The sequence below is a fragment of the Chroicocephalus ridibundus genome, chromosome 16 (genome assembly GCF_963924245.1).
Source record: "Chroicocephalus ridibundus chromosome 16, bChrRid1.1, whole genome shotgun sequence".
Classification (NCBI taxonomy): Eukaryota; Metazoa; Chordata; class Aves; order Charadriiformes; family Laridae; genus Chroicocephalus; species Chroicocephalus ridibundus.
This window is the reverse complement of record NC_086299.1, coordinates 2,018,639-2,037,699: the sequence shown is the minus strand read 5'-3', so window position 1 is coordinate 2,037,699 and position 19,061 is coordinate 2,018,639. Positions and strand designations below refer to the sequence as shown.

Here is a 19,061-nt window from a genome sequence, read left to right as displayed (position 1 = left end):
GAACTCAAATGCACAACTGCATACACTACTCAATAAAGCAAAAACCAAAATGTATCATAAATAAGTATTTTATAGCTTTATTAAACTCGGCATGACAATATTCAAAATACAAAGTGAATTCTTTTTTATTCAATACTGTACATGATGCAGAAATATCAGTGCATTTCTATAGCATGTATTTCACCTTCATTTAGTTTGTACTAAAACAAATAAAAAGTAAGCTTTAAAATAGCTCAAACATCTCATTCAGCAGTTTAAACTGTAAACAGCTTGTTTATTTCTGTGAGGAGGAACACATTCTGCTTCTGTACCTCCGTTAATGAGCACCCTTTCTCTTGTGCTTATCTGTAAGAGGATAAATGTAATCACAACGAGCGTAAGAAACTGCTAATGCACAAATGTGGCGCCTCAGTGAACTTTAGTGGATCGCTGAGGCACAATGAGGAAAAACTAAACAGCAAGAAGCAGCATCTGAAGCAGCGAGAGATGGGACTGACACTGTTCAATACATGGAATCATATTTTTTCCTCATACTTTCCTCCTCCCCTAAAATACTGCGTAGAAACCGGAACACAAGACCAGCTTGTGCTGTGATTCTGTATTTAATATCGTCAGAATTTCAGACTCTAGGTGAGCACGTAGTTGTTACTGCCTACTTAATTGCAACCCTATAGCTGCCCGTATCCTCTGCCACTTTCAGGACACTTTCACATGTTTCCAGGATCCAGAAGGAAAAGAGCAGCAGCAGCAGCTTAGCAATAACTGGTCCAAGTCTCTCCTAGGAAAAATGGCAAAGTTGAGCCAAGTGTGTCTAGCAACTGAAAGAATCTACAAAACCTAACTCACTTTAAAAGTCTATTAGTGTCAAATTAAGTTGTAAAATAGATTCATCTTTCGAAATGCACTTCCAATATGCTTGCCAAGTCTTGAAGTGGATATCAGATCTTGCAGTTACCTTCTCGCCAGGTTGGCACGTCCTAGTCAAAGAGGACAGAGCCTGTTCTCAGCGTGTGAAAGGAATTTTGGAAATGCCTGATACAAAACCGTACTGCATTATCTGCTCTGTTGTCAGCTTTGTAAGTGACTTGTATGCAGAGCTGTATTTTTTTTTTTTTATAACATGACTACCGAAATCCGTTCACCTAGGTAGCATATAACTGGCCAACTGTGACTACTATCCCTCCATATGTTTCTATGGAATCTAGGCTTTCAGCTATACATGCCAAGACAAAAAACAGTCTTAAGAAACATATCAGAGATATGCAGCATAAGAGGACTTTACCATCCACTTTCCAGTTCTCGGAGGACAAACTGGTCCTACTTCATTATCTGAGAACCTTAAGAACTTTGTAACATGATAAAGTTCAGCTCCGTCCTGAATAACTGAGCTGAGACCGTGCTCCCAGAGACTACGGGGAAACCACGTAAGACAGGTGTTTTCGTTTCAGATGACCAGCTATGTCCATTCTAGGTTTTGAGTCCAGTTTTGCTGGGGCTGAAGTAGCGGTGCAGTCACCAGACCAGGACTGAACGTCTGTGTTAGAGCTACTTTCTTCTGCTTCTCTGAAGAATTTCTCATATTTGTCCAAATACGGAGGCCTTTCAGGCAGCAGATAGTAGTGAGTTGAACTGGCCTTCTTACCATTTTCAATAATCGGAAGAATGCAAGGGACCCTGTTGGAAGATCCTTCACTATTTTGTCTCTGTAGAGCTTTGCTGCTGACATACTTAGGATCAGGTGCAAAACTCTGGGTGGGGGGCATAACCCCATTGAGGTATGACGGCAGGCTTTTGGGACTCGGCGTACGGGAATTGCTGCGTGACAAAGGTTCTCTTGGGGGCACTTTCGGGGGCCTATCTTCATCACTGTATGCACTAGAAGCAACTTCTGCTGACCACCTTCTGTAATCTGGTTTGAGGGCCCTTGGAGGTATGGGAACCCTTGGTGGTATCTCTGGTTTATCTTCATCAGAGTTTGGAGAAGACCTGTTTAAGTGTCCAGATAGTCTTACTACTGGTTTATTAAGAGATCCAGCTGGCCCAGAATGGGACCTTCGCAAACGTCGATGCAGCTGCTGTGGAGGAGGATAAATACTGGATATGTACCCATTTAGGCTTTGTGTAGGGTTGGCATCTTCTGGTTTTGGTCCTGTTGGAGTATCAAAGTACGCATAATTGATTTGTCCACAGCCCCGAAAGCTCCGCCGGCTTGGAGCACTGGACTTGAAAGGAGGAAGTTCATAATCTTCTAGCAAAAAGTCAGTATCTGAGCTAGTCAGGAATTCCACCTCTTTGTCAACCTCATCTGGAGTAAGGTCTTCAGCGATAGGCAGAGGGGGTAGTGGTCTGGAGCTCCGGTCATTGGAAGACGCAGACAGAAATTGAATTGGCCCGTTTTTTATTGGCATGTGAGGAGGTATTTCTTCAGAAACACAGCCCATGGTTAATGACAGTTTACTAAACCCAGGAACCAGATGGTCTTCATATCTTGAAATCGGCTGTTCATTTTTGGGACTTACAGGAGGGGGGCTGGATTTCTGAGATGGGACTTGGATGCAACTTTCAGCAAAGCTGTGGTCATTCATGGAAGCATGGTTGGAAGAGTGCCCTAAAAAAGTGAGAAAGTCTTAGAAACACTTTTCTAAGTAGCGCTCTAGCGCGTGATTTTGGCACTGCATATTTAACTATTTAATTCCTTCTAATGCAACAGTAAGTAATGTCTGCTTAATGACTCCAGTAACTAAAATGAGTTATTATAGATCTTTTCTGGTCACGGATTTGTCTGTAGTTAAGAGAGCAGCTGATTACCTTATTATTTTAGGCCAGTGCTCCAGTTAAATGAGGTAGTTCAAGAGACCTCAAGCACGTGCAACAGAACAGAGCTACAGCTACAAAGATCCCAGCAGAGGAGTACAACAGAACAAGTGCTGTTTTACTAAATGGCTCTTCTATCAGAAACGTTGTGGCAACTCAGAGGCCTCTAAGTACAAGGAAAAGAGGTTTTTTGTTTGTTTGAACTTGATCGTGTTATTTAAATGTTTTTGTTGTTGTTGGGCTTGAACAGTATTTTCTTGAAATGCCTGCGTTCAGTCGCCAGAGGGCAGCCTTATATCCAGAATGAAAAGCATTCAGTGTCTTAGTGAAGACTTGAGGATGGTTTTTTTTCAGTTGTGCTACCTAAATATGCGTGTGTTAGTCTTTATACTTACCAATGGGTGGTAAATGTTGCTCTGCTGATGGATTCAAATTATATGCCACTGCTATAGGGTCCACATTAAAGAAAGTGCTAAAAAGAATAAAAAAAAAAAAAGCCTTTGCTGTAAGTAAACCATAAGTTGGTACTGGTGCAAGTATTCTTAATGCTCATCTCATACTTGAAGATGCAATAGATCAGACTATAGCCTCACTCACTTTTCAAATCCACTGTGGCTACTCCAGCAGGTTTTCAGACTTCCCATGCCTTGACTAGTGTGAAGAAATCCGGTTTTTAATGGGACTCTCATCTCCTGAGCAGCAACTCCTGCAGTTGACATTGTGCGCCGCTCTCTGGCGATGTCTCACGACCCTAGAAATTCAGTCCTTGACAGGCTTCCTGCAGTTTTCATTCCCTTCAAAAAAGAGGACATTAATATCAGAAATGCAAACTTGATGAGTCCACCTCTCATCTGAAACTTCAGTATTTAAAGGAATTAAATATCTGTGTAGAGAGGCCTTCTGTCCTAATACTTGCTAATAGGAAAATTTTACCAAACTTGTCATCTTGTGTCTGACTGCAAAACTAAAGTGCAAAGTACATAAGTTCTCTTACAGAATTAAACTGTATAGAAAAAAAGAAAAATGTTCAGTAAAGTTGATGTATGGCACCTGTGCATCAACAACTTCAGTTCCTGTACGTAAACTGACAATTATTCAGGCATATATTAATTATTATAATAAGTTTTCAGGAACGATCTCTAACTTTCTAGTAGCCATTTATCCTTCGTTTTATCTTTTTGCTAATGAGTTTATGGTTTCCAGTGTAGCCAACATATAACAGCCTAGTCTGTTTTTAAATATTACCTTCAATAGCCTAACAAATGGTCTTTGCTCCACTGAACAGAATTACTGACTACTTAAATCACAATTCAAAAACTTCTTTTATATAAAGCAGTCACTATTGTTAACAAACTTAAACGTTAAGATAGTTTCAATCAGACTCAAGTCTTCTAGCTATTTCAAACAAATGAGAAATCTAGTAATTTGAAATAATCTCATCTTAAACTGTCCTGCTGCATTCAGATTTATTTTGAATGTGTGAACAATGATTTATCTGGCCCGTTTACAACAGGAAAAAAAATGTGTTGGCAATTGCTTTATATTGAATAAGTAATCATAGTCTAAGAACAAGCTGACACACAGGGCTTTGTTTAGAAAATTTAGAATGGATTATTGAGGGCGACAGTGTAAAAGCAGTCAGAAGAAATTAAGTCCAAGACTATAAGCAAAGATGTTCTCTGGGTCTGGGCTTCATCTACACAAATATCCTAAATTCAGCGAGTGCAATATGGTGTTATGTGGCTGTTTAAAACAAAAAACCCAACCCACTCAAAACAGTTTAATTTGTGTCTCTCTGGAGAATCAAGAATATGACCAGTTTCTTAACATGAACTTCCTTCCTTTTCCCCCCAAAAGAAAAAATTCCACCTAAAGAAAAGCTGACCAACGATTGAGGGCCAGCTACATCACTGCAGTACGCGTGTCAAGAGAACGCCTTCACAGTACGGCACTGAAAGAAACTGGGGTACAGAAACAAGTAATAGCTTATGCTTATGGTAACTCCGTTCGAAAAGGGGCATTCTATGCAGATGCGTGATCTTCCTCGTCCTTTAAGGGGAAAGATCCGTTATACTTTGCAACACGAGGGATGGGCAGACTCCTAAGCAGGACTGTAAGCCAGGTGCCTCAGGATTAATTTGCAATCTAACACCGCTATTTGCCTTTTATACACACTTGTTTAGAATCACAGAATGTGTCGGGTTGGAAGGGACCTTTAAAGGTCATCTAGTCCAACCCCCCTGCAGTGAGCAGGGACATCATGTTTGAGAGAGAACAACTCTGCTACGCTTTTCCAAATCTGAATTTTGAATTGGGTCCAGTATTGGTCACACATGCAAACGGTACATGGCAAAGAGCTGCTGACTGCAAGCGTGTTTATAACGTGCAAGACCTAATCACGGTCTCTTAAAGAGTGTGATGCTTTTATTGATCAAGGCTACCAGCGATCGCCCTTGTGTCAACAGCAGCGGCATTTTTGTATTCACTACCACATACCCAGTGTATTTTAGCCAGTCATTTAAGAAGACCTCTACACAGGAGGCAATTAGCTTTAGTAAGAAGCGAACAAGGGCCAAACCAGTGTTCTGCTTGCTGCAGAAAAGCATTTGAGTCTTAGTCCTACTTACTTCAGCCCTCCCAATTTTAGTAAAGACTATGTTCTTCCTTTTTAGACGATCTTAAAAGCTAGCTTAACCCTGGAAATTTTTGCATTACACAGTCAAGCTGGACCCTTCCCAGTAATGGGAACTGCAGATTTTCATAATAAAATTAAGTACAAACACACAGGCACAGGAAGCAATAACGGAGTTCTGATTAGCAAATGAGTTCAAAATATCTTAGTCCTGTAGCAGCAGTTCTTCCGTCCAGTTCTGTGAGTGCAAGCAGAACCATTGTCTGTGGGGGCACAGAAACTGGAGAAATCCCTTTGTCAACAAGACTTAAGCAGCGCAGTACAAGTATAGCACCAATTCTAAAATTCCTTCCTATCGTGTTGACACAATTCACAAATAAAACATCCATCACATCAGCTCACGCTGTATTGAGCAGTGATTTTTCATGCCTCACAGATCCTACCCTATTAGCAATGAATCTGCAAAAGAAACGGAGACTGAATTACTGAACCGAAGGCTAATGGTTATGAAGGAGTTTGCACGGCTGTTTCAGTATTTTTTGAAGTCAAATCCAAGTCACAAGTCGAAAAATCACTGATACGGAGCACTGATTAGTCAGCAAATGGTAGTACTCCACCTCAGCGCACATACAAGATCCAACAAGACCAGGAGCGAGACATCGATTATGATATAAAAAATGAGACAGGAAGGGGGGGTGGCACTGCTGTAGTTTGAGAGCACATGTAATGTACTTGCTATGATAACGTACAACCCTTGCAGGGCTTGTTAAGAAGCCCAACCTCCATCAGATCCCACGCCAAAACCACTGCTAGTAATTACTGTGTCAGCTTTCTGAATGCTGTCTAAATCTCAGCTCTTAAGACTGATGGTTGCACAATCGCCTCTCTGAAATCCCTCTGGAATGCTAAGCTCAACTTCTGAAATGGAATTAAATATTTACATACTCTAGGAAAAGGTAATTTCCACTTGTTTCAATCAACTCTCTATTTTTTCAAAAATAAAGCACAGACAAACTTTGCAGCCATAAAACTTGCTTGTTTTTAACAATAACCTCTTTGTGAGTTCGCAGAAGGTGACTTGCCTTGACATTTCAGTAAGGAGTTGTGAACAGACGGAGTTATGAAACTGTCCTCTATGCCTTCAGCTAGGAGTATCAAGAGAGGTAAGGCATGTCCTTTTTCAGTGGAGTCTAGAGAGTTGGTGTCTGTGTTTTAAAACGTGCATACGCTTGTTTGACGATACAGTATCTTAAGAGGGAGCCACGAGGACGTGTAATTGAGGAGGACAAACTGTGTTTTATACAGCGTGCTCTTACTAAAGCCGAGCAGTATGTATTTTGTGAGGCTACTATGTTCTAGTAATTGGCTTTAAAAGTCAGTCATGAAGACATAAACAACGATTTTCACTGTAACTGTGGGCCCAATCCTGCCTCCTTAAAGACTTGAGGATCTGAACTTCACCATAAATAAAATCAAACCACATTTGTTAAAGAAAATGGACGCTATGCAGTAATGAAATGTTCTGGATCTCGCGCTGCTTTGCTGCTCGTGTGTACAGAATGGGTTTTCGGTTACTCTGCTTGTCTGGCCTAGTTATGGCAATTAGAAAGATCGAAGCACTTTAAGTGCTTTTGAAGATGTTACAGTTTCAGTGTTATTCAAAAGAAACTGAGTTAGTTCAAACTAAAACTATAGCTAATAATTTCTAGAGGGCAGACACAAGCCAAGGCAATTCAAAGGTTCGTTGGTACGTTAGGAAGTTATCCACGCCATCCACTGTAAGGCAAGGCAACTGTGCAACGGAGATGCTTTTTAATAGTTCATGCCTGCTCACATTAACAAATACGAATTATTCTAAATACTGGAGATAAGATTGATTTTATTTTTTTTTTTTAACAAGGCCAAACATACCTTCAGGCTTGAACCAATGAGTTATAATACGATGGATATGTGTAAGCTGAAAAGGGTCAAATACATCCATAAACAGTAGGGTATCTACACAGTGAGGAATGCATATGGGAATATATAGGAAAATTTTTGTGACACGAAGTTGAGTTACATAAAACATCCCAAATATACAGTATTCATACCGATAAATATCACTAAATACTTGTGTTACAGCAACAGTAATCCTCTATTTAGAAACTAAAGCATTTGCGTACATTTTATCTCCAACACCTACCACTGATCACACAGAGAATCTTGTTACTCTCTTCCCTGCTCTCCCAGCCCCGATGAAACCAAATATTTGAGGAGAGTCAGGTTCATAATAAAGAAAGCCTTTCTGGTATGCACAGTAGACCAAACCATGCTCTGAAATGTTTTACTTAATGGGTATGGAATACAGCAATTTGCTGTACAGACTTTTGAATGCCTGCACAAATTTTGTACAGATTTTATAAAGGCAACACTCCTAACAAGCAGCTTATATACTTCTAAGAAATGGGAAAGGCGTGGGGGTGAGGGGGGAAGTACGGCCTACTTACTTTTGGGAGGGGAAGAAATGTGGCTACCTTAAATGCACAACCTATTTTTGCTCACCTTGCCACCACATATCTTTAACAAATCTCAGAAGCAATTCATGGGAGGAGGGGCACATTTTTGCACTACAAGTCATCCTCTCCAGCTAGCTGTTCCTTATTTGACAATGTGATGTAATTTCCTTTTTTCCTTTGACTTTCTATTTAACGTAAGTACTTAAGATAGAACCACCCCTTCTAAGTATTTCAGACTTCTAATTGGACTTTAAAAAGCCTAAGAGCTGTTAGTATACTTTCTGGAACTCCACATACTTCCAAAAAGAAAAAAAATAATCCTGGTTCTCTAGTGGTCGTATCATCCCTTAAGTGCTTTTGCCTTTGCAACTAGATGAATACTCAGCAACCAACACCTAGCAGAAACAGCCTCACAAGAAAGTTAGTTTAAATCTATTAATGTAATAAATAATTAGATCTTATTCACTATGCAGCAAACCTCCACAGTGCAGTTCAGTATTCCTCCAAGTCCCAAGCCAAATCACGCTCAGATACAGGCCTCAGAAGATGTTTCCATTTATAGGAATTATATTCTTTACAGTTATTATATAAATGAGGCATATTCTTAACTTTGAGAGATTTTTCTATGCATTCTGCCAACCAGAAATGGACCATTCTGTGGCAGAAAAATTAAGACTACGATCACTTAGTGAAGATGGGTAAAAATGCTGCTCAAATCATAGGAGGCTGCAAATAAAATTAATTATACAGGTATACCCCAAATGATGATGGGCATACCTTTAAAAAGACAAATCTACTGAACAGCAAACAAACAATGTATTTAGATTATAATAGTCAGCTATTTTGGAATATATTCGAAGAACTGCTGTTCTCAGCTCATCAAAGAGTTTAAGTTCAGTTAAAAATTTGGGCTACCATTTCACGGTCCTACACAGCAACTGGGAGGAACCTGTAAATTGCCAGTAGAAAACTAATAATTAAATAGCAAGACAATTGCCTTGCCTCTGCTTGTCAGATTTCAGATGCATGCTTAAGGTATAGTACTTCACCCTCCTGAAAATTTTAATGTGAATACAGGCAGCTTACATTCAGGAAATAAAAATTCCTTTATAGCTGACTCAGAGTCATAACCATAGTGTTAGACACGCTGTGATAAGTTTTAATTTTGTTTTCCACTACAGAGAAGTGGAACTGTTTTCCTCTGAAATAATTCCTGTATTGCAGAGGATGACAGACAAAGGGCTTCACCAAGAACATACGCCCCCTCAAAAGGTAGGTTTCTATTTAAAAAAAAACAATAATAAAATTGTCCTGTATAGGTAAGTTGCTAAGGAAAGAAAACTAGGCTTGTGCATAAAGTAACGTGGGTGAATTGACCAGTTTGGTTTCTCTTTTAAAGTTTTACTACCTTATAAATGCAATTCAGAAACGTGTTTGTGATGCAGAGGCATCGTTCACCTGTCATTCCAGTATGACAAAGGCTCAAGGATCCCCAAGCTGACCAAAGAGACTCGGGTCTCCTTGACCACAGCCCTTCCCATCCAGATTATCAATATGTAATTAAGCATTGTTATCTTTAGATCGAGCGTAGCAATGGCTCTGGTCACTGCTTCAGCAGTGCTGCGCAAGGTCCTCGCTCCGGAGCGCGGGCAGGGCTGGGGGCGCGCTGTTCCCCCGGAGTTAAACACCGCGGACGGGCTATTTTAGAAAACCGAGGATGAGCGTGTACTGGGGTATTAAGTCATGAAGAAATGTTTACTCTAAATTAAGCCATCCTAAATTAGAGTACGAGGCGCAGAGCCTGAGCCCACAATGCGGTCTCTGTTTACTCACAGGGGCGACGGGACGCACCGGCACCGTTTCGGTCAGGACGGAAGCGCACGGCGGTGCCGCCTCCGGCTCCAAGAACGCGGCCACGGGCACCACTGCCCGCGGGCGGGTCCCCCCGGAGGGGCTCCGGCCGCCCGTCCGCTTCCGCTCTCCGCCGCGGCGAGCGGGGCGGGATCGCACCGAGACGCCTCCCGCCCGACCCCGCAGGTAAGCGCCGCAGCGGCGGCTCTGGGCCCCTACTGTCCCCCGCGCCCTCAGCAGCACAAGAAAACGCGCTCCCGCTCCTCCCCGGCGCACCTCCCGGGACGTGGCCCGCCGCCTCCCCCCGCGCCCGCTGGCGTGGGCCGCGCCGCGCCGGGACCGCGGCTCCGTGCCAGGGGCCCGGGCAGCCCGGGTGCGGCGGCCCGGCAGAGCCCGGGCGACCCGGAGGTGCCGCCGCCGGCCGCCCGCACCGGCCCCCGCTCCCTCTCCCCGCCGGCGGGGCCTGGCGCGGCAGGTACGAGGCGGTCCCGGGCCGCGGCCGAGCCTTGCCGGCGGCTTAGGTGCGCGGCGGGCGGGAGGGGCCGCGGCGGCGGGGGGCGCTCCGCCGCCATGGCAACGCGCGGCGCGGCGGGAGGTGCCGCCGCGGGGGCCGTCACTCACCCCCAAAGCGTCGCGCAGCTCCGCATGTCCCCGCGCGGCCGCCGGCGCGACACGCATGCGCCGAGCCGCCACAGCGCCCGGTCACTGCCGCGCCGCCCGCCGGCGGGCCTTCTTATACCGAGGGGCGGGGCCGCCGGGGAGCCCCGCCCCCCCGCCGCGCCCCGCCGCACGTTGTGCGCGCGTCGTGGAACGTCTTAAAGGGGCGATGCCCGCGCGTGGGCCGGCAAAGGTGCTGTGGCGGTTTCCGGGCGGGAGGGTGCGGGCCTCGCCGGGCACGGGCGGGGGCTGCGGCGGGTCCCGCCCGCTCTCCGCTCCTCCGGGCCCCTCTGCGGGAACGGCCGCCGCTGCGCCCGCCCGAACGGCTGCCGGCGCCGGCTTGCCCCCTCGCCCCCCCGCGGCCCGGGCCTGCGGGACCGGCCGCCTCCGGGCCGAGCGAGAGGCGCTTCCGCCCAGCGGGCTCCGGACGGGGTGACTGGGGACGGTGGCGCGCGCGGCCCCACGGGGCTCGCGCCCCCGCCGGTGCCGTTCGGCATGCCGCCAGGCCCCCGTTACCCGTACCGCCGCTCCCGACGCTGCCAGGGCCGCCCACCCCGCTCAGCGGCCGGGCGTGAGGCCCCTTCCCCCGGCTCGGGAGCCGCTCCCCGGGACGCTGCCCCAGCCGCCGCCGGGGAGCGCACGCTCTCCCTCCCCGAACCGCAGCCGGCGGGGGCGTCCCGCGCGGCCCCTCCGCCTCGGCCGGCGAGGAGCCGGCGGCGCTGGCCCGGGCGGCGGAGCCGGTCCTCGCCCCACGCGTTCGGGGTCCGGCGTTTTGCAGTCACCGGGAACGCGTGTCGTTGGGCACCACCAGAAGGAAAAAACACCAAATCTCTCACCGCTGTAGGAGTTGCTACCGTGAACGTCTGTGCTCTTGAACTTTGTGTTGAAATAAATCCACCTTCACGTGTAATGATTTATTGGGGTGTTGAGTAACCAACCGTGCGTGGGTTATCGCAGATTTGACAGTGTGCTTTGCGATGGTAAAAGGCAGCGGTTAGAGCAGTGGGATTCTCCGTGAAAGCTGCTGTGCAAAGACTTTTGCAGGGGATACTGTTTATTACGGCATAAACAACATGAACCTGTTTTTGGTCGGTTTTGCTGTACAGTGCCATCATTTATTTGTTGGACAAAGAAATGTCAGTGTGGGACCCTAAATTCCCAGCGCTGAGAGTTGCTAGCAATAGGATTAATGCAATGTGTCCGCTATACTCGTTGAGCTGGAATAGGTATTGATATTGCTAAGAGGGAAGAATGCTTGATTTCACTGCACGGTGTGGTGTACATCTGCAGCTGACTGCTTTCTTTTTTGGCATTTCTATTGACCTCTGGTGAAAATCCCTGATCTGCCCTTGTTCTTGGGGACAGTAAGCTCTTTTACTGCATGTTTCTATCATGAGAACTGGTGTATTGCTGTATAATAGTAAAGGTGGCATGAGAAGAAAGGGAAGGAATATAAACTAGGAGAGATTTCTGGTGGGTTTTGTTTTTTTTCCTCGGATGTGGGAAATGAAGAGGTTCTCTAAAGTTCACTGGACATGTTGTGTAGATGAGAGAAACTGAAAAGAATATGAGGGGGGGTGGAAGCCGTCAAACAAAAAGGAGGAGAGCAGGCAAGTGAGGTTTTGTGTGTTTGAGGAATTAGGGCACACTGTGTTAATGGTGAGACAGCACTACATTGTGTTCTGGACACATGCTCGGGGGGGCTGCAGCTAGTGACGACGGCTTGCACTGAACTGTACGTGCTCAAAGCCGTCTTCCAAATGCTGTCCTGTGCTTCTGTTGCTCTGGACTTGAAAACTGTGACTAGCTGTGTCTGGGGATGGACTGTGCATGCAAGATGTGTTATCGTAGGTTTAAATCGTTCTGATTGCATATATGTGTTGAGGAGAAAGCTGTTTGTTTTTTTTTCTTTTTCGTTGTTTTTTTTCTTTTTCCTCTCCTTTTCTCTTTTTTTCTGTTTTCCCCTTTAATTCTGGTATGTTGATGTACATTCTCGCTGATGGTGCAAATAGCCCTAAACGTTACTATGAATGGATACAAAGGACAAACTTTTTTTTTTTAAATGCATTTCAGAGTGTTGACATGATTTCAGTAGGACAAACTCTTGTAGTGCCTCCATGGTGGAACATAAAGGAATAACAGATGTTTGGCTTTTTAACTGAGAATCTTTGGTCCATGAAAAGGCCGTTCTGGCTTTCCCTGCGGGTGTTACCCTTTGGCCTCTGTACTTCCATCAGCAGACCTGGTTTTGCTCTGTTAGATAATTTATGAATTAGTTCGTGTGCATGTAATGGTATGGAATTTTTGTCTATGACCATTAAATTACTTTACCGATGGCTTTGTTCACTAAACCCCCACTGCCTTAAATTTCTGAATAAAAATGTTTAGTAACGGTGTCACTTGTAATAGTTTCTGTGCTGACTTGTGCATAAAGGAAATTGAATTCTGTACCAACAGTTACATTCTCATTTCTCTCCCTTCTTTGCAATATGAAGTTATTTCAGGACTCACAGTTCTGTAGGCCTGTGTAAACCATTCTTTGCAATTTGCTAATTGCCCTAAAGACTAACTCCTAAGTAATCTTGGACATCCTGGTTGGTTAATACTAGTTAATAACAAGTCTGCTAAAAAAACAGCTCAGGTAGCATTACAAGATGCTTTAAACCTCTTTTGTACCCTGTTTTGGAGATGTATAGCAGACTTGTCTGCTTAACGGAACGTCTGAATTCAGTGAAAAAAGAATATCGTGTCTTTCATTCATGATATTTCCTTTCATTCAAGGATTCCCTTTGCACAGGGAATGAATCCCGGTGATACTGGGTGTCCTTTGATCAGAGTTGTCCTATTTCTAGCTTGTTTGCAGCATATGCCTTTTCAATGATCTCGGTTCCCTTGATACTTCCCATTTGCAACAGGTAAAATTTTTGTTGCTATTTCTGTTTGTCTTGAGAGGAGAAAGGCATAAATGTAAGCAGCAGCTGGAGACGCGAAAGGCAGAATCTGTTTAGGAAGCTACAGAAGGATGAAAGTAAAATTTCGTACTGAAAGACCAACATGGAAAGTAATAGAGACATATTTTTTAATATAGAACATGTGATATAGTTCTTGTATGGTCATTCTGTAGGTTGTTATGATTTTTTTGGTCAGACAACTTCTATAAACAATAACTTTGTTTTACGGTAGCTGCTGCTGTGTTATTGCTTAATCCTACTTATTTGTGGCAGCTGCTCTTGAGCAGGAAGCTTGGGATTTTTTTCCATGTTTTCTGGTAAGCGTGCCTCCGGTCTGGTTATCTGAAAGGGAATGAGTAGCTTAGACACTTCTGCCTTGTTAATGACTAGAAAAGGTAATTGTGGTAAATCATCAGAGAGGAAAAGCTTTTCTGAAGAGAGGTAAACAAAGTGTAAGTTGGATGCTGTGGTGCTAGTTTTTGCATGACTAGTTGTGTGGATGAGGGTAGTGTAGATACACTTCCACAGCACCTCCAGAAGTGCTTCTACAGAGCCGAGACCATCTGTGACTTTAGTTATTTCCGATGTAGCCTTTATGAACTCGTTAGTAAGGGATTCCTTGGGAAAAGCAAACCTAGCAAAAAGCAATGCAAAAGGTGGTCTATGAATAAATCTTTCCATCATAAGAAGTCCTGAAATTCTATCGTTATCAAAGACAGATTCAGCACATTGGCCTTAGCTTGGATACTGACTTCCAAAATGAATGAGTTGTCATGTCCTCTTACGTCTTTCTTAAAAATCACAGACTTTATCTCAAACAGAATCAAGATGTGCACAGTAGAAGGTGAACTGCGTGCAATCATTATGTAATTTGATTTCATAGGTTTTACTGAGTTCTTTGTCTTCTGTTTTGTGGTAGTCTGACAGAGTGGATCTACATATGAATATCGAGTTTAAAGAGTCTGTGTGGTACTCTCTTACTCTAATGATGCATGCGTTATAGCAGTGTAAACAAAGTATGCAGATAATAAAATTCTTAACGTAAGTTTTGAACATCTGTCACCCTGAAGTGAGGGAAATAAACTTGAGCATCTGTTAATTCCAGCGAAAAACAATACATACGGGACACATGGGAATTGCTGTAGCCTCACTGAACTGATAGGAAGTCAGAGACTGGTGCAGCGGTGGTAAACTCGTGTGCTGGTACATGAGTGGAGAAATATTGCCCAAACTACAAGCGTTTAGACTTTATAAGTCTTCTGTTCTTACTGTACGGGGGATGTTGTATGGTGTACTGTGGTACTTAATGTGGGATAGGGAAAGATGTGTAGGTGTGCAGGGAAGGGGCAGAGACAATGAGTATAAAGCGTAACCATAGATTAACACTGCAGACTCCTGCATTGCAAGGGTAACAATATACCGCTGTGCAGACCTGATGCTGAAATTCAGCCTCTTTCAGGGGCCATTACTCAGGCTTTGTGTGAATTCACCCTATACAGGACTTTAAAGCAATTGGATAACGCTAAATTGCCTCTTAAGTCATCTGTAGAAACTGACAGATAGCAAATCTTTTATGCTTCGGGCATATGGAAGTGGTTTGTGATGCAAACATACTATCTAAAGTGGAAGTGCAGCATGGCTTTTGTGAGCTCTCATCTGTGTACCTTGATTACATCTCTGTCTGAACGCTGCAAATGCCAGAAGTTTTACATTGCTTCAAAAACTAGGCACAGAGAGCCTGATGAAAGAAAAATCAATTAAGGCTGTAGAGAAAGTGCCTTGTATCAGACTGACGGGAACTGGGAGAGAACGTTGCCCGCTGCCTAAACATCTCTTGTTTCCTTTTTTCCCCATGCTAGGGCAATGCTGGGTTAGGGGGGACCTCGGGATTTGAGGCAGTATGGCTGCTGTTAGGGTACATCTGTATTTTGCCCTCCCTTTCATATTTCAGTTGTACTCGTCCATCGTTTTCTGCCTATGTAACTGGGTACACAATGATTTAATTCTGCTTACAAGATTCAGCTTAGGTCCTTGTCTCTGCAGATGCGTCCTGAATCCTTCCAGGAAAGGCCTGCGCTGTTCTTTGGAGACAGCAAAGAAGGGAGACAGGATGAGGAGAGTGCTACAAAATTTCTCAGTGTAAGGCTTCATCCTTGCTGTGAATGAGGAACATTTGCTTACTTCACTGGTCAGATTTGTATGAATGCAGTTACACCAGGCAGGTACAGGGCAGAATGAGTGTGTTGCATTTCCAGTTTAGCCAGAAGACCCACAGAAGGGAGGAAACTCATGGGTCAGTAAAGGAGGGCTAAATTAGAGGTTAGCATATTCAAGTGTCTAGACAGCAAATACAGACATACTGCAAAAGTCAGTCTGTCAGGGAGTGGATAGTCTAGATTAAAAAGCCATTTCAAAGGCATGTTGCTGGGATGGGGTAATCATGTGCTCAGACTTTTTCAGTACATAAGCATAAACTGAGTGAGGGAAGAGATCAAAAAAGGACACAAAGATTGACACAGATTCTGTAGCAGCTTAGACTGGAATGTAACTTGATAAATTAAAAATAGCTGGTTGTTCACACTTGTGTTTCCCAGAAATGGCCATAGCCACATCTGTTTCTTACCATCCATTCTGTAATATCTGAATGCCTTGCAGAAATGTTACATCCATCCTGCTGCTGTAGGGACGTTGTTAAACAGTCCTCCCAGGCTGAGTTCATTCTTGCTCTCAGGCACGTAAACTGGTCATCAGGAGGCCAAGCTGTAGTCTGGTGAAATACCCAGAGCTCACTTAATCCCTGTTAGACTGGATGCTTTTAGGGCAGTGTGGAGAGACGCTCCACTGCAGGATGCTGGGCAGATCAGCAGAAACAGAGGAGCTGACTCAAATCCCAGTCTAACTGCCCTGTTGCATCCGATCTCCCTCCTTACAGAGCCAGAGGGCTTGCTGTCAGCTGACTGGCTCAGATGTGTTTTTATGCCCTTTAGGCACAGTGTTTCACACAAGTGTAGTGTTACGCATAATGACAGTTTGGGGGCAGTTCCAGGAATCTACCCATGTGCAGTGTTAGGGTCTGCGACACTGCTGAAGTTCCTGTTCATCCTTCCCGACAACATGTCGTATTCTGTTACCTTTGTCTATTACGCGATTTCTTTTTCAGTGTGCTTTTTCTGTCATGGTCATCTTTGCTACATAGATAGATGTCATCTTTGTGGCGAAGCTAAACGGCCCGGGAAGAATAGGATGCGTTCACACAGTATTTCACAGGTAGAGGTGCCTGCGATGGCTGTTCTTCAAAACAAGTAGCAGCTATGTGAGTAGTGGCATAGTGCTCAGCTTGAGGTGTTATACCTTACCTCGTATGTTGGCTTTGATAAACATCCCAAGTGAGCTCGCATCTGAAAACTGCAAAACACTCTGGGTGTGGGTGTGTGTGGGGGGGTCTGTGTCCCTGCCAGGGAAGGATTTTTGCCTCTTTGCTCCGAGAGATCTCAACTGGTGTGTTCGCTGCAAGGACCGTATCTGATGCAGGAGCCTCTGAACTGGTCCTTGCACTAGGTAAAGTTTATTAATTACTCTATCAATCAAAAACACGAAGGTATGGGACATAAATTAGATCAGGTAGGCTGTGTGTGGAAGGAGCCGGTCCCGGGTGATCTGGTGCACTTTAGCACATGCTGCTGAGGCCCTGCGTCGGTGGAGCCGATCTCCCGGCACACCGTGTTGCATGGATTGCTGTGGCCAGACCCTTGTTTGTCAAGACCAAACAGGAACTCTTGAAAAATAACTAAATATTGTCAGCACCTATAGCTGTTGGGTATTTTGTATTGTCAAGCCTAGAAGTTGTCAGTCTTTTACTATCATAATTGTAGGTTTCACTGAGATTGGAAAGAATGGTAGCAGTCAGCTCTTTGCTTTCTTTGTGCCTTTTGCTGTGGCTTGTTCTATCCTTTTTACATATTAAAGACAACGCCAGACTCTGTTCTTTTGATAAAACTGTTTATTTATAGAGTATCATCAATAGGTGTGGCTTATGACCTCTACAAAATAAATAGTAAGCAAAACTGACAGCCTAGAAGTATAGCATGCTATTGAAAACATAACCCAGGGAAGCCTGGGTTGCTTTATGTATCAGGTTAGGTATTTGTGAGACCTCTGAAAGAAGGGGAAGGAGACTTCACAGATTTTACAAGATCTGAAGATGGAATAGTGTGCGGCTTTGGTGAGCGAGGGAGGTAAGAGCAGATAGAGCAGGAAGGACAGTGGGGATAAAACTCAGCTGCTTCTCGTTCTGAACCAGTAATTTAAGTTGAAAAGCTATATATATAGAAACGGTATTTGGAAACAGTTCTAAGTGTATCATTGTAGAAATTAATAGTTCAGTAACTTGATTCCCAAATACTGTAAAGTTAATTTTATTCATATTTGAGATTCTGCCTATATAGGGCATGTGGAAGGGGACACTACAGGCCGCTGAGCGTTTATATTTTGAGACGTATGCTTGTATTTGCTGATTACTGATCTCTTGCCACAGACATCCCCAACAGAGCGAGACAGTGCTGCTGAACTTGCTTCTGTGTTTTTGTCACGTCAGAATCTGACATGTGTTTTTAATGTCTATTTATGAATGACATCTTTAATTCCAGAGCCTAATGCTTACTTACCTGAGTGCATCTTTGTGCCTACTAATAAAACACTAATTTTCTGAGAAGCCGAACACTACAGGACCTAATGATTTTGGTGGGAAAAAAGATTAATCAACATTGCTGATATTAAAAATATTTATTCACAAGTATTTTTAAAAATTGGTGTCTCTAGTCCCCTGTATTTAATCAAGGATTTATATACATGATCTAAATAACCTTTGTGAGGTTTAGAGAAAAAACGAAGGTCATACCTTGAAGATCAGGTTGCCTCAAAACATTTCAAATTGGGCATCTCAAAAATGGAGGCATGAGAATAGGTTTTCACTCTTAAATGTATATGTCATGAATGTGTACATATATATGCACGTGTGTACAAGACAGGTTTTAACTGTCCTTGTGCATAGCAGCACTGGCTGCAAACAGATTAGAAGAAGGGGAAAAAGCTGGTATGATCACAGTAATGCTCAAGAAACTTTTTGTACAACATTTCCTAATCTCTTTTTATGTCCCAGCTTGTCTCCCCTTTTTTTTCTTAATGTTTGATTTACTAACTTCATTCACCAGCTTGATGTATTTGGACAGAAAACGAGATTCCTCTTGCACTTGCACCCAATGCCCACAGCGTTCATGTTTCAAGGCACTAAGAAATACTGCAGAGTGAACTCCTGTGCCTGGTTCGTACTTGTGAACCTCGTGGCAGCTGTTGGAATTTCCAGCTGTTGCCAATGCGAGTTGCGAAGAGCAAAGCTGGGGGATGTATTGAGTGGCAGTTAGTAGAAACCCTGACAGACAGATACCTTTGCACAAAATTGCATTAAAATAAGCTACTTGATTCCTTACAATCTTAGGACAGTATTTCTACATGATGTGTGCTTGATATTTTATGTGTGTTGGCTCTACTGTGAAGCTGGGTGGGGGGAGGAGGAGGATTCCAAGGTGAACTGGAATTTATTAATGCTGTAGAAGTAATAATCTGCTTTTAGGAGCAAGAAATATGACCTTTTGAGGGTCTTGG

At 44.0% G+C, this 19,061-nt stretch overlaps 2 protein-coding genes across 6 annotated transcripts in view; one reads left to right on the top strand and one right to left on the bottom strand.

Annotated features, from left to right (window-relative positions):
- Positions 1-52: 52 nt before the first annotated feature.
- ERRFI1 (ERBB receptor feedback inhibitor 1) lies at positions 53-10,543 on the bottom strand. Its single transcript, XM_063354167.1, has 4 exons — positions 10,414-10,543; positions 3,412-3,608; positions 3,210-3,286; positions 53-2,608 (listed from the first exon to the last, which is right to left on the bottom strand). The coding sequence occupies exons 2-4, from the start codon at positions 3,531-3,533 to the stop codon at positions 1,410-1,412; spliced, it is 1,398 nt and encodes a 465-aa protein (XP_063210237.1). The 5' UTR covers positions 3,534-3,608; positions 10,414-10,543; the 3' UTR covers positions 53-1,409.
- The window catches only part of SLC45A1 (solute carrier family 45 member 1), a 74,718-nt gene continuing 65,436 nt past the window's right edge, over positions 9,780-19,061 (top strand). For 3 of the 5 annotated variants that reach the window (XM_063354159.1, XM_063354157.1, XM_063354152.1), the window contains exon 1: positions 9,780-9,978. The gene's annotated coding sequence lies outside the window, so the exon portion shown is untranslated. Of the gene's footprint in view, positions 9,979-10,591; positions 10,643-19,061 lie in introns of those variants that run through there. The other 2 variants (XM_063354156.1, XM_063354153.1) reach the window with 2 other exon arrangements.

Bases quoted from the DNA above. Each gene is read 5' to 3' on its own strand.
- ERRFI1 (XM_063354167.1), bottom strand. From the start codon at position 3,533: ATGTCAACTGCAGGAGTTGCTGCTCAGGAGATGAGAGTCCCATTAAAA. The intron at 3,287-3,411 runs GTGAGTGAGGCT...TATTCTTTTTAG, and splicing joins AGCCACAGTGGATTTGAAAA to CACTTTCTTTAATGTGGACC. The intron at 2,609-3,209 runs GTAAGTATAAAG...TCACTTTTTTAG, and splicing joins GCAACATTTACCACCCATTG to GGCACTCTTCCAACCATGCT.